Below are 12,898 nucleotides of genomic sequence, written 5' to 3'. Positions count from 1 at the left end.
GCCATACATTCTTTGACAATGCCAAGATCATCCAATGACCAGGGTTATTATGTTGACACCAAGACTGAAAATTAAAATGACTGAATACCTGTGTTTCTATTCTGATACATATATTTTTCAACAAAATGGAGAAATTTTGACAGAAGGAAAAAAGCTTAGGAAGGGAAAGAAAGGGTAGGAACTAAGCCTAATTGAGCATCTAATACATGCAAAATACTCCTTTAGAAACCACTGTATAAATTTTATTTCATCAAAACTCCTGTCAGGTAAGGATCATTTTGCCTACCCTACACATAAGGAATCAGAACCTCCTTAAGATAAAGTAACTTTCCCAAGTGTACCCACCAAATAAGAGCTAAAGGAATTCTAACCCCGATTGCCTCTTTATTCCATTCACCTAGCTGAGTTGCCTTCATTAAATCATTTCACTTGATGTCAGAAATTTTGAATGTATGCATCATTATCCTCATTTCACAAATGAAGGAAAAGTGAAGTCAAATTGGTATTTCCCATCAATCATTTCACTAACAAGTACTGGCCTGTCATGAAGTTTTCAACAGTATAGAAACAAAGAAAAAAGTAAGGTCACCCAGTCGTGTCTGATTCCTTGCAACTTCATGGACTGTAGCCTACCAGGTTCCTCCGTCCATAGGATTTTCCAGGCAAGAGTACTGGAGTGGGTTGCTATTTCCTTCTCCAAGGGATCTTCCCAGCCCAAGGATCGAACCTGGGTTTCCTGCATTGCAGGCTGATGCTTTACCGTCTGAGCCACCAGGGAAGTCTTTCAACAGTATAGGAATGTAGAAAACTGACATTTAATATCAAATAACAGAATGTTAGTGGATTTTCCATGAGCCAATCTCTCTCTCTTTCTCAAAAATAATTTTTTTGATAGTTGATCCTTTATATATATTAGTATTAAAATGTTATTCCTTCTCTGAAATATTGCTGAAACTAGCAGTAGATTTTGCTTGTTGGTTTATTTGTTCTGATGTCAAAATTTGTTATTGGTGTTTAATCCTATTTTTCTGTAAAATATCAAATAAACCTCAAAATATCAGAAACCTCAAAGCTCATTATCAAAGATATTGGAATATTACTCAGCCTTTAAAAATAATAAAGTAATGCTATTTGCAGCAACCTGGATGGGCCTAGAGATTGTCATACTGAGTGGAGTAAGTCAGAGAAGGAGAAAACTCGTATGACATCCCTTATATGTAGAATCTAAAAAGAAATGATACGAAGAACTTAGTTATAAAACAGAAAGAGACTCACAGACTTAGAGAATGAACTTACAGTTGCAGGGGGTGAGGATGGGGGAATTTTGGGGGAAATGAATAGGGAGTTTAGAATAGACTTGTACACACTGCTATATTTAAAATGGATAACCAACAAAGACCTACTGTATAGCTCAGGGAACTCTGCTCAATGTTATGTGACAACCTGGATAGAAGGGGAGTTTGGGGGAGAATGGATACAGGTATAAGTATGGCTAAGATTATAACACTGTTAATTGGCTATACCTCAATGCAAAAAAAAAAGGTTTTTTTTCTTTTTTTTTTCTCCTTATAAAGATAGTAGGAGATGGAGATAGGACTCAAATTTGTTTGTGCATGACTCCCAAGCCATTAAAATGAGAATCCTGACCATTGTTCAGGATACTCCAGTATTAGAGTGTGCACCAACATGGTAGGATTATGTATCTTTTTTCACACAGAGGTAAATAATTAAAGGGCTTGTCTCAACTAAATTTGTTATTACTTTGCCTACTTTTGTGGCCATAATGTAACATTTTGTAATCACTGCAGATGGTGATTACAGCCATGAAATTAAACGACGCTTACTCCTTGGAAAAGAAGTTATGACCAACCTAGATAGCATATTCAAAAGCTGAGACATTACTTTGCCAACAAAGGTCCATCTAGTCAAGCTTATGGTTTTTCTGGTGGTCATGTATGTATGTGAGAGTTGGACTGTGAAGAAAGCTGAGTGCCGAAGAATTGATGCTTTTGAAGTGTGGCATTGGAGAAGGTGCTTACAAGTCACTTGGACTGCAAGGAGATCCAACCAGTCCATTCTGAAGGAGATCAGTCCTGGGTGTTCATTGGAAGGACTGATGCTAAAGCTGAAACTCCAATACTTTGGCCACCTCATGCGAAGTGTTAACTCATTGGAAAAGACTCTGATGCTGGGGGGGATTGGGGGCAGGAGCAGAAGGGGACAACAGAGGATGAGATGGCTGGATGGCATCACTGACTCGATGGACATGAGTTTGGGTGAACTCCGGGAGTTGGTGATGGACAGGGAGGCCTGGTGTGCTGTGATTCATGGGGTCATGAAGAGTCGGACACGACTGAGCTATTGAACTGAACTGAATCTGTGCCCAAAGCACAGAAACAAACTGGTGATTCTGGAGGTGTTGGTGAAGATGTGTATGTGAGAAAGAGTGCATAATTACTTCAATAAAGATATGTTCAAGGCTCATCCCATTTCGTAATTTACAGACCCAGCTAGGTTGCCTGTATAATTAATAGTTAAGCTGAAAACTGAAGTAGGTAAATCAGTGCAGACTTTCCTGATCAATCTTCATACATTATTACTTGAGTTTCTAGAAATAGGTACAATATTCATCACGTTAAATTTTACCTAATTGAGAGTATTTTGAAGGTTTGTGCCTTCAGTTCAGTTCAGTCGCTCAGTCATATACGACTCTTTGCGACCCCATGAATCGCATCACGCCAGGACTCCCTGTCCATCACCTACTCCCAGAGTTCACTCAGACTCACGTCCATAGAGTCAGTGATGCCATCCAGCCACCTCATCCTCTGTCATCCCCTTCTCCTCCTGCCCCCAATCCCTCCCAGCATCAGAATCTTTTCCAATGAGTCAGCTCTTCACAGGAGGTGGCCAAAGTATTGGAGTTTCAGCTTTAGCATCAGTCCTTCCAATGAACACCCAGGACTGATTTCCTTCAGAATGGACTGGTTGGATCTCCTTGCAGTCCAAGGGACTCTCAAGATCTTCTCCAACAGCACAGTTTAAAAGCATCAATTTTTCGGTGCTCAGCTTTCTTCACAGTCCAACTCTCATATCCATGCATGACCACCAGAAAAACCATAGCCTTAACTAGACAGACCTTTGTTGGCAAAGTAATGTCTCTGCTTTTGAATATGCTATCTAGGTTGGTCATAACTTTCCTTTCAAGGGGTAAGCGTCTTTTAATTACATGGCTGCAATCACCATCTGCAGTGATTTGGTAGCCCCCCAAAATAAAGTCTGACACTGTTTCCACTGTTTCCCCATCTATTTCCCATGAAGTGATGGGACCGGATGCCATGATCTTAGTTTTCTGAATGTTGAGCTTTAAGCCAACTTTTTCACTCTCCTCTTTCACTTTCATCAAGAGGCTTTTTAGTTCCTCTTCACTTTCTGCCATAAGGGTGGTGTTATCTGCATATCTGAGGTTATTGGTATTACTCCCGGCAATCTTGATTCTAGCTTGTACTTCTTCCAGCCCAGCATTTCTCAATGTACTTTGCATAGAAGTTAAATAAACAGGGTGACAATATACAACCTTGACATACTCCTTTTCCTATTTGAAACCAGTCTGTTCCATGTCCAGTTCTATCTGTTGCTTCCTGACCTGTATATAGGTTTCTCAAGAGGCAGGTCAGGTGGTCTGGTATTCCCATTTCTTCCAGAATTTTCCACAGTTTATTGTGATCCACACAGTCAAAGGCTTTGGCATAGTCAATAAAGCAGAAATAGATGTTTCTCTGGAATTCTCTTGCTTTTTCCATGATCCAGGGGATGTTGGCAATTTGTTTGTTCTCTGGTTTCTCTGCCTTTTCTAAAACCAGCTTGAACATCTGGAATTGTGCCTTCAGAAGTGCTTAAACCTGTTGCTTTTCTGAATAACACTAGGGATTTTATGAATCCCATCTCATGAAGTTTCCGCAATGCCTGGGAGGCACACACACAAAAATATACTTAAAGGTTATGTTCATTGTAAAATGAAAGTATCAAAAAGGTTAGAATTGTCTTCCAACCACATAACATTTTCTTTAATGTTGAAATTTAATAAGTTTTCATTTTCAGATGATCAAAGGCTTGTCTCAAATAGTCAGCTGTGCTTACCATACTCCACCATAAATCCTATGTTATCTTTCTTAAGACAATGACCTCAAGTAATACCTCACACACAAAAAATGATTTGAAGTCAAATGGATTTTGGAAATGGTTATATCTCCTAAGAGATTTATAGTGCATTTATACATTTCAAAGAAGTGGATTTCAAATTTCACTGTTCATTTGAATTGCTGCATTGCTGATTAAAAATGCAAGCCCTATATTCAGAAGACTGAATTATCACCCAGGAGTATTATTTTAACAAGCACCCTGTATGATTATTCGAGAAGATCATTCAAGGCCAAAGATTTAAGAAATTTGGTGTTAAAGACTCTGAGAAGAACTACGTTAAATACCATTGTTTAATATTCAAGTAAAGTTTTCCTCAAACTTCTCTAACTTATATACTCCACTATTCAAAAATATATTTTAGGAAGCCTTACACTCTTCTGGTTATTTTCTGAATTTTGAGCTTGATTTTGTACATTTGTTTTAGTTTCTCCCCCCTCCAAGGCCAAAGGCAAGTATAATAAAAACAAAGGTCAGTTGTATTATTACAATAAAAACAAAATACATTAATATTCCAAGGAAATTTTAGTTTCTGGGTCTAACTCACACCCATATAACATAAAAAGAAAAAAAAATTAGTATAGAAGATTCCTCATGTAGCTGCCTAAAGTTTTTGGACTAAGGCAGTCAAAGTTTTGACTACTCTTCTATACACTGTAGACTTATTTTGAAGAAGGGGCTAAGTATAACCCTGTTGGAGCTGCTATCAAATATAACTAAATCTCATCATTTGACAAACTCAGGCACTTATGAAAATTCAAAAGGACTAAAATATTTTCATAGCCAATGTTCCTTTTATTCATTTATTATTTACTCAGTGACTACATATGACCATTTGCTATCTAATAGGCATCTAGCTGGGATCTAGGGCTGAAAAATATAGGCTGTATCTTCAAGGAACTTACAATATATTGAGGAATCAGACATACATATACATATAAAATCATTTAGTGTCAATGTTTCTAATGCACTGTACCTTTAGTGAAAGTGTGATGAGCCTGTCTAGTGGTGAAAATAATGTGCTAGGAAGGGAGAAACTAGCTGGTCTTCAGGATCGCACAGTGAAGAGGGACTGTTACAGAGGTGTAGAGGGGAGAGCATGCTACACAGGCACATGCTGAACGTTCACTTAGGAGCCATGTAGAGTAATAATAGGGAGCAGGTAAGAATAACTTTGATTTCTAATCTGAGTTGGAGTAGGTTAAATATCCTACACAGTTTCTTTAGTTATCATCCACTCCTAGAATTTATGGAAAGTTAGATTTCAAAGCCAACTTAGGTATCCTCCTTGTCTGACTTCAAAGCAAGTAACTTGTTCAACGTTAGAGTTACACAGGGGCTGTGAAGTATTAGACTCCCAGTCTCTGTTTTATACATTTTCTACAGGGAAAGGATTATAGAAATATCACTAAAAAGTACACAGTCTTAAAGAGTTTTGACATTTACTATAAAATTGTGTTTAAGTTAAAAAAAATGATGAAAAGGAAGAGATAAAGGGAGAATTGAGAGGCAGTGAGGAAAACAGGAGGGGAAAGAGGCTGACTGAGGAGGAAGGAAGAAAGAGAGGGATGGAGAGAAGAGAAATTCAATATTTTAACCCTTGGTTAATATGAAAATGAAAGCCGACTGGAATATGCTGCCAGTGAGTCATTTTCTTTAAGACTAGTAAGTAAGCTAGTAAGTAAGAAGGGATATCCTGGTTAGTGAAATATATGTATGCAGGTCAGGAAGCAACAGTTAGAACTGGACATGGAACAACAGACTGGTTCCAAATAGGAAAAGGAGTATGTCAAGGCTGTATATTGTCACCCTGCTTATTTAACTTCTATGCAGAGTACATCATGAGAAACGCTGGACTGGAAGAAACACAAGCTGGAATCAAGATTGCTGGGAGAAATATCAATAACCTCAGATATGCAGATGACACCACCCTTATGGCAGAAAGTGAAGAGAAACTAAAAAGCTTCTTGATGAAAGTGAAAGAGGAGAGTGAAAAAGTTGGCTTAAAGCTCAACATTCAGAAAACAAAGATCATGGCATCCGGTCCCATCACTTCATGGGAAATAGATGAGGAAACAGAGGAAACAGTGTCAGAATTTATTTTGGGGGGCTCCAAAATCACTGAAGATGGTGATTGCAGCCATGGAATCAAAAGACGCTTACTCCTTGGAAGAAAAGTTATGACCAACCTAGATAACATAGTCAAAAGCAGAGACATTACTTTGCCAACTAAGGTCCGTCTAGTCAAGGCTATGGTTTTTCCTCTGGTCATGTATGGATGTGAGAGTTGGACTGTGAAGGAGGCTGAGCACTGAAGAATTGATGCTTTTGAACTGTGGTGTTGGAGAAGACTCTTGAGAGTCCCTTGGACTGCAAGGAGATCCAACCAGTCCATTCTGAAGGAGATCAGCCCTGGGATTTCTTTGGAAGGAATGATGCTAAAGCTGAAACTCCAGTACTTTTGCCACCTCATGAGAAGAGTTGACTCATTGGAAAAGACTCTGATGCTGGGAGGGATTGGGGGCAGGAGGAGAAGGGGATGACAGAGGATGGGATGGCTGGATGACATCACGGACTCGATGGACGTGAGTCTGAGTGAACTCTGGGAGTTGGTGATGGACACGGAGGCCTGGCATGCTGCAATTCATGGGGTCGCAAAGAGTCAGACACGACTGAGCGACTGAACTGAGCTGAACTGAATCTTTTTAAAGGTGTTGAAAATTTTTTGCTAGACAGATTGATGTTGACCAAAACAGACAGACTGATAGACATGTCTTCAGCAATTATGTGTTTACTTGGAATCGGTAGAGAATTACAATTTGGGTGTCTGCAATCATGGTGAGCAAGGTCCAAGTCCCCCAAAGCAAATGAAAAACTTTTTATGGAGGGGAAAAGAGGGTTGGAAATGCTACAATAAACAGAGTTCTTGGCTTTTCATGGGCTGAATTGTTGCCGGGAAAGAAGAGGAGTCTGTCTTCATCTTGTTGGGCTCTACTATTGTTGTGGCATGTGAGCGCTCCCCTTTTGGTCTCCTGATTCCATTTAACTGTGATTTCAGTTTATTTATTTATTTTTTACCATGATCATAATGTTTACATTGTTTTCTGGCTTGCAATCTTGATGTTCCTGCAGGCATATAGACCATGAACATATTTAAATCTTAGAGTCTAGATACATCAGGGATAATAGAATATAGTAGTTGTGCAACTCTTTATTTTTTAAAATTTTTTGCAAAGAATTTTTCACTGGAATTGAGCTTTTTTTTTTTAAGTAGCTGTCTGTCATAAGCATGACTGAGACCTCCAAACGGACTGTGAATAATTGCCCTCTCCCTGGGATCTCAGTCATGTTGTGATCATTTTGTCCCTCGCTTGACCTTTCAGCTTGTATCAAAGTGAAGGAAATTTACCAATGGGAAGATTTCAAGGAGATTTTCTGTTCCTTTCCTTCATTTAACTTCATTGACCTTCTTTCAATCGCAGGTTTTTCAGGAGAGCACGGCCTGTTCTACGAAGCATGATGAAAATCTTCCAAACAATGACACTGCAGAATCATCACCTGTCCCACAGGTATTTTGTTTGGTTGGTTGGTTGTTTTGATTGTCAGAAAACACTTTTTTGAAGCTCATGGGTTCTATGATTTTCTCTCTTGCTCTAGCTGAAGCCAGGATGTTGTATTAGCTAATACAACATATATTTTTTACCTATTGCCTCTGGACCTTTCCATGGCCACTGTGCCTGCCACTAAGCTTTGATCTGATTAGCTGAAGTCCTAGAAGAAAAAGGGCAAGGGAGGTGTCTTACCCTTCCCCAGCAAGCAAGGAACAAAACAAACGTAAACGGAAAACAAAAAGTACACTTAAACATTCCTTAGAGGACAAAGAAGATAAATGAAGACTTGAGAAACAGAAGGTAGAAAGACATATGTATCCCCCACAAAACAAACATAACTCAGGAGCTTAATTCTGAACTCTATCTGTAGTTCTATATTTGGCCAAATATATTGCATCATAGCAATTATTAAGAGTCATTTTACTTCAGTTCAGTTGCTCAGTCGTGTCCAACTCTTTGCAACCCTATGAACTGCAGCACACCAGGCCTCCCTGTCCATCACCAATTCCCAGAGATTACCCAAACTCATGTCCATTGAGTTGGTGATGCCATCCAACCATCTCATCCTCTGTCATCCCCTTCTCCTGCCCTCAATCTTTCCCAGCATCAGGGTCTTTTCATTTTACTTAACACAACATTTTTCAGTTTGGGAGTTAGATTAATCAAGATCAAATAAATTCACTCTTGAATGGTTTGGCCAAAGTTTTCTCAAAAAAGCTTTTGAAAATTTTTTCTATTTGTAAAACATATTTTATGTGCTTTCACAAAGTAACAGTGTTAACATAAATAAGTGTTAACATTTTCTGCCTGGCATTGGTTTTCTGTAAGATGTTTGTTGAGATACTTGAGTTATTGTTTAACTTTTACATTAAACATTTTTGAGTCTAATTATCTTTTCCATATTGTTTGACAGGATGAACCAGTGCCTCCTTGTACTGAATGCGATGAGGAAAAGAAACCAGAAAATCAAATGACTGACACCGAAGGGACAGCAAATAGAGAAAAAAAATTACTGTAAATACCAAGAAACTGTGTTAAAAAATATCCATTTGCTCTTGTATTCATACTCTTTTTAGACCACAAGCTTGATGGAAATACTAAGTTTTTAAAGCATGCAACTTTTTCACAATTTTATGTAACTTTATAGTCTACAAATTTTCCAAAAGATTTCAGGCCAATTATGATCCTTAAGCAATAACCTAATTAAAATGGATATCTGCAGTCACAAGTCGTCACTGTCATTAGTAAGTTGCCCAGTATAAATTGGTCTTTTTTATAAATCAAATGCAAAATACCATTTAATATTTCTGGTTAATTTGGGTAGGCAGTACTTCCCTGATCCAGTTTTTTTTTTTTTTAATCAACTGGAGAATAACTAAACGTTGTAGATCCTTAACATCCTTAGAATATAATTTGAAACTACATTTTAGTCCATGCTGGTTAACTGGAATCACTTTCCTTAAGGTTGGAATCTGTACTGATCCGAATGTATCCTTTGTTTGATGGCATTCATTGCTATTCTCATTATTATTTACAGCCATGTCTAACAATGTCAGGGGTTTAGTTAAGAAAATTCATTAAATACATTTAGTATGATGTAGACAAAATATCAAGAATGAATGTCTAAGTTACTGGCACAATTGATTAGATTTTTGGCATTCTATAGACACACCCTTATCGTTGTCTGCTGGAATTACTCCAAGTTACAAATCAAGCTCAGTGTGAATTTAGATATGAAATTGGGTAACAGAATGTGGGATGGGAAGAGGGGTCCAGGATACAAACATGCAGGCAGACAGTATTCATCTTAAAATGGAGACTTGAAAGTAAATAGCCTTATAGAACTAATGAACCCCAATTTGTATATTTTGAAAAAAATTATAATTAATGGCTGTGGGAATCTCTGACGTTGGGACTCTACATAGGAATTGTTGTTCAGGTGCTAAGTTGTGTTTGACCCTGCAAACCTACAGACTGCAGCACACTAGGGTTCCCTGTCCTTCACTATCTCCCGGAATTTGTTCAAAATCATAGAGTACCACTGATCAAATAAATCCACTCTTGAATAGTCTGCTTCCTCTCAAGCAAGAGGAATTGATACTGATCAAACTTATAGACTAAAATTAGTGGGTTAAATGATGTGGTTAGGTTGTCTGAACCAAATATATTCACTTCTGGTGGTTGGACTCATTCTGTACAAAACACATAAAACCATTGTTTTTTTAGAATAGATCTGCCAAGCCACAATTAATTTGGAGCACAATATGCTGGCAAGCTACATATATATAAAATCTATAATCAACAGATGAACTTAAATTGTGGGATGTAATGGCCCAACTTTGATCACAATGACATATTCAAAGAAATGTAGTGATCTGGAGAGATGCCAAACTATCATTAACAGTAAAAGTAATACTGTGACATATTAAGATATGTCTAAGTAATACTGTGACATTAAGATACGTCTAAGGTACCTAAGAAAGATAACTAGTTTTATAGATGATTTGTAGAGTCTTGGGGTGAAATGATCAGGACAGAAGAAGTGATCAAGCCTGAAGTTCTTGCCGACTCCTCAGCTCTAAAAATCATTTGATTCGATGAGATGGAATATTGCTAGTTTCCCAAGTCTTATTTCTTGTAATTTTCATACTGTACCGAGAAACTCTTAACCATCTCTAAAGGTTTATGAAAGGGAAGTAGATAATTTAGTTTAATTTAGGTGTACTTTCCTACTTCTCTCCCCATGGCTCCAACTTCAATCCTAGTTCATATGGATCCTATGGAAAGTTAATCACCATTGCACTGTGTATGTCTTGAGGAATCTTTGAAATAATAAAGAGTCACTCTGGTATTTTTCTGAAAATTTTAGAGGGTAACATAATGAAAGAGAATCTGGCTTAATATTAATCAACAGCTTCATCTGTAAATTATTTTTTCTATGGTCTGAATTCCTATTCTAGTCCATTAATATAATCAATTTGTTTCTCTTAATTACTGAAATGATCAAGTGGGCTTTAACTGATTATAATATACACATACTTCTTTAACAAGAGGTAGCATTATTCATCCTACAGAGTTTACTGTGGTATATTCACTGCATTATTTGTTAAAAAAACAAAACTTTTGTGATAGAAAAATTTCATAAACATTTTTAAATACTTTAGAAATTCCTTTTAACAGTTAATCACAGAATTCTTTTTAGTGTGTACTATTACTTGACTTTATGAATGCATTTTATTTATCTCAATCCATTAATTGGTTTAAAATAGCATCAGAGAGGTTTAAAATGCATTACAAACGTGTGGCTTTTGTACATAAGAGAGGTACCATTTCTTATTTTTTAAAGTAACTTCTATATAAATAGATGTTATTTTTGAGGGGCTAACATTTGTAGCCTAGCTATCTGCATATGGGGAAAAAGAAATCAACTGAATATAGACTGTAGATAGTACAGTTCTACTAGGTACTGTTTGAAAAATTACATATGCTTTGCAGAATGTAAATTGGTTCCTATTGAGAAACAAACGCATTTTCCAATGGAATAACTTAATATAGGTACTACCACAACTAACTATTATTTCTAGTTATTTTCAAAAACTAAGCAATGCTATATTCTAAGTTGGAAATTAGTTTTGGATTTTGTGTTTCCTTTTATATGCATTAACTGTGTAAACTAGTGCCTAAAATGTGTAAGACCTAAATGAAAGCTGCCTATGTCTATCCTGTGCCAACATTTTCAAGATGAAAAGTGAAAAATTAACTCACCTGGATGTGGTTTTCTGTGTGATCTCAAATCTTTGAATACATTCTGAATGTCCATGACTAATTTTTTCTCATTCTTTAATCCTATATTTAGCATTGAAGTGCTATTTGAGCAGCATTTGTTTCATAAAGTATACTGGTTTAAAAAGCTAAGACTGGGACATTTACTGTTTTAGATGGACAGTGTGGATAGCTGGATTAAAACAGTATTTGTGAACTTTGCTAAAATGGAATCTTTTATTTTTGTAGCTCAGATACTATAATCAGCACTACTTGAAGTAGAGGTTGAACTTACTTGTGACACCAGTGAGTAAGGTTAACTGGTCAGACTGAGAGACTAATGAAAACAGCTACTTAGGGGACATTTTCTTAGTCATGTATACATTCTTAAATTTCCCCAAACTATTTGTTCATCTGGGTTACATTACATAATATTGATAGTCAAGTCGTGAAGAATAAAAGGTAGCGGAAAATGGTCTATTTTTGCTCAATAATAGTTTGTTTTCAAGACCATTATGTATATATCTACATAAACTAATTGAAAAACACATATTAACTTTTAAAATAGTACTTGCTTATGTGTTTCATGATCTAAGAAATTTTTTGAAATCTCATCCTGGAAATTTCTTCAATCTCTCTTTGCCTCTGTCCAATAAAACCCTTTTTTAGTGTTCCCCACCACCACCCTTTTTTATAATAGAGTTCCATGTTGGCAGAGATTTTTGTCTATTTGTTTGCAAATGAGTCTCAAGTGCTTAGAACTATTTGCTCCATAAAAGCTGTTCGAATATCTGTTGAATGAATGAATTCAGAACCTGAAGCATCCAGGGAAAAAGGAAATAAGGGAGCATGCTCTAGTATATAACAGGAAATCATGACAACGTCTTTTAGGAAAAGACAATAAATATGTTTTTGTTTATTTTGATTTGGGGCTGTTTTTCCTTTGCCTTTTTATCTGAAAGGTTTTTCTTTGGGCCTATAGATGTGACTGACTTTAAGCAGAGTAGATAGGTGCATGCTTCTGTGCTCAGTCACATCCAACCCTTTGTGACCCTGCAGACTGTAGCCCACCAGGCTCCTCTGTACATGGGATTCTCCCAGCAAGAATACTGGGGCAGGTTGCCATTTCTTTCTCCAGGGGATCTTCCTGACACAGGGGTCAAACCTGTCTCTCCTGTGTCTTCTGCATTGCAGGTCAATTCTTTACTGCTGAACCATATCTAAGGGAAAGCTTGTAGATATGGCACTCCAGGATGAATTTTGGAATACAGCTTAATGTAATAGACATCACTCATATGCCATGTATGTTTCTTTAATTGGAACCCAGC

The 12,898-nt window shown here is 37.1% G+C and overlaps 1 protein-coding gene across 3 annotated transcripts in view; it reads left to right on the top strand.

Annotated features, from left to right (window-relative positions):
• Nucleotides 1–11,798, top strand: part of LUZP2 (leucine zipper protein 2) — a 517,618-nt gene extending 505,820 nt beyond the window's left edge. For all 3 annotated transcript variants that reach the window (XM_015103087.4, XM_042237695.2, XM_012102275.5), the window contains exons 11-12: nucleotides 7,680–7,766; nucleotides 8,722–11,798. In XM_015103087.4, coding sequence (XP_014958573.1) covers nucleotides 7,680–7,766; nucleotides 8,722–8,826 — 192 coding nt within the window. In that variant the 3' untranslated portion in view covers nucleotides 8,827–11,798. The remainder of the gene's footprint in view (nucleotides 1–7,679; nucleotides 7,767–8,721) is intronic.
• The last annotated feature ends 1,100 nt before the right edge of the window (nucleotides 11,799–12,898 follow it).

Source organism: Ovis aries, chromosome 21 (genome assembly GCF_016772045.2).
Source record: "Ovis aries strain OAR_USU_Benz2616 breed Rambouillet chromosome 21, ARS-UI_Ramb_v3.0, whole genome shotgun sequence".
In the NCBI taxonomy this organism is placed as follows: domain Eukaryota; kingdom Metazoa; phylum Chordata; class Mammalia; order Artiodactyla; family Bovidae; genus Ovis; species Ovis aries.
This window is presented reverse-complemented; position numbering and strand designations above follow the sequence as displayed.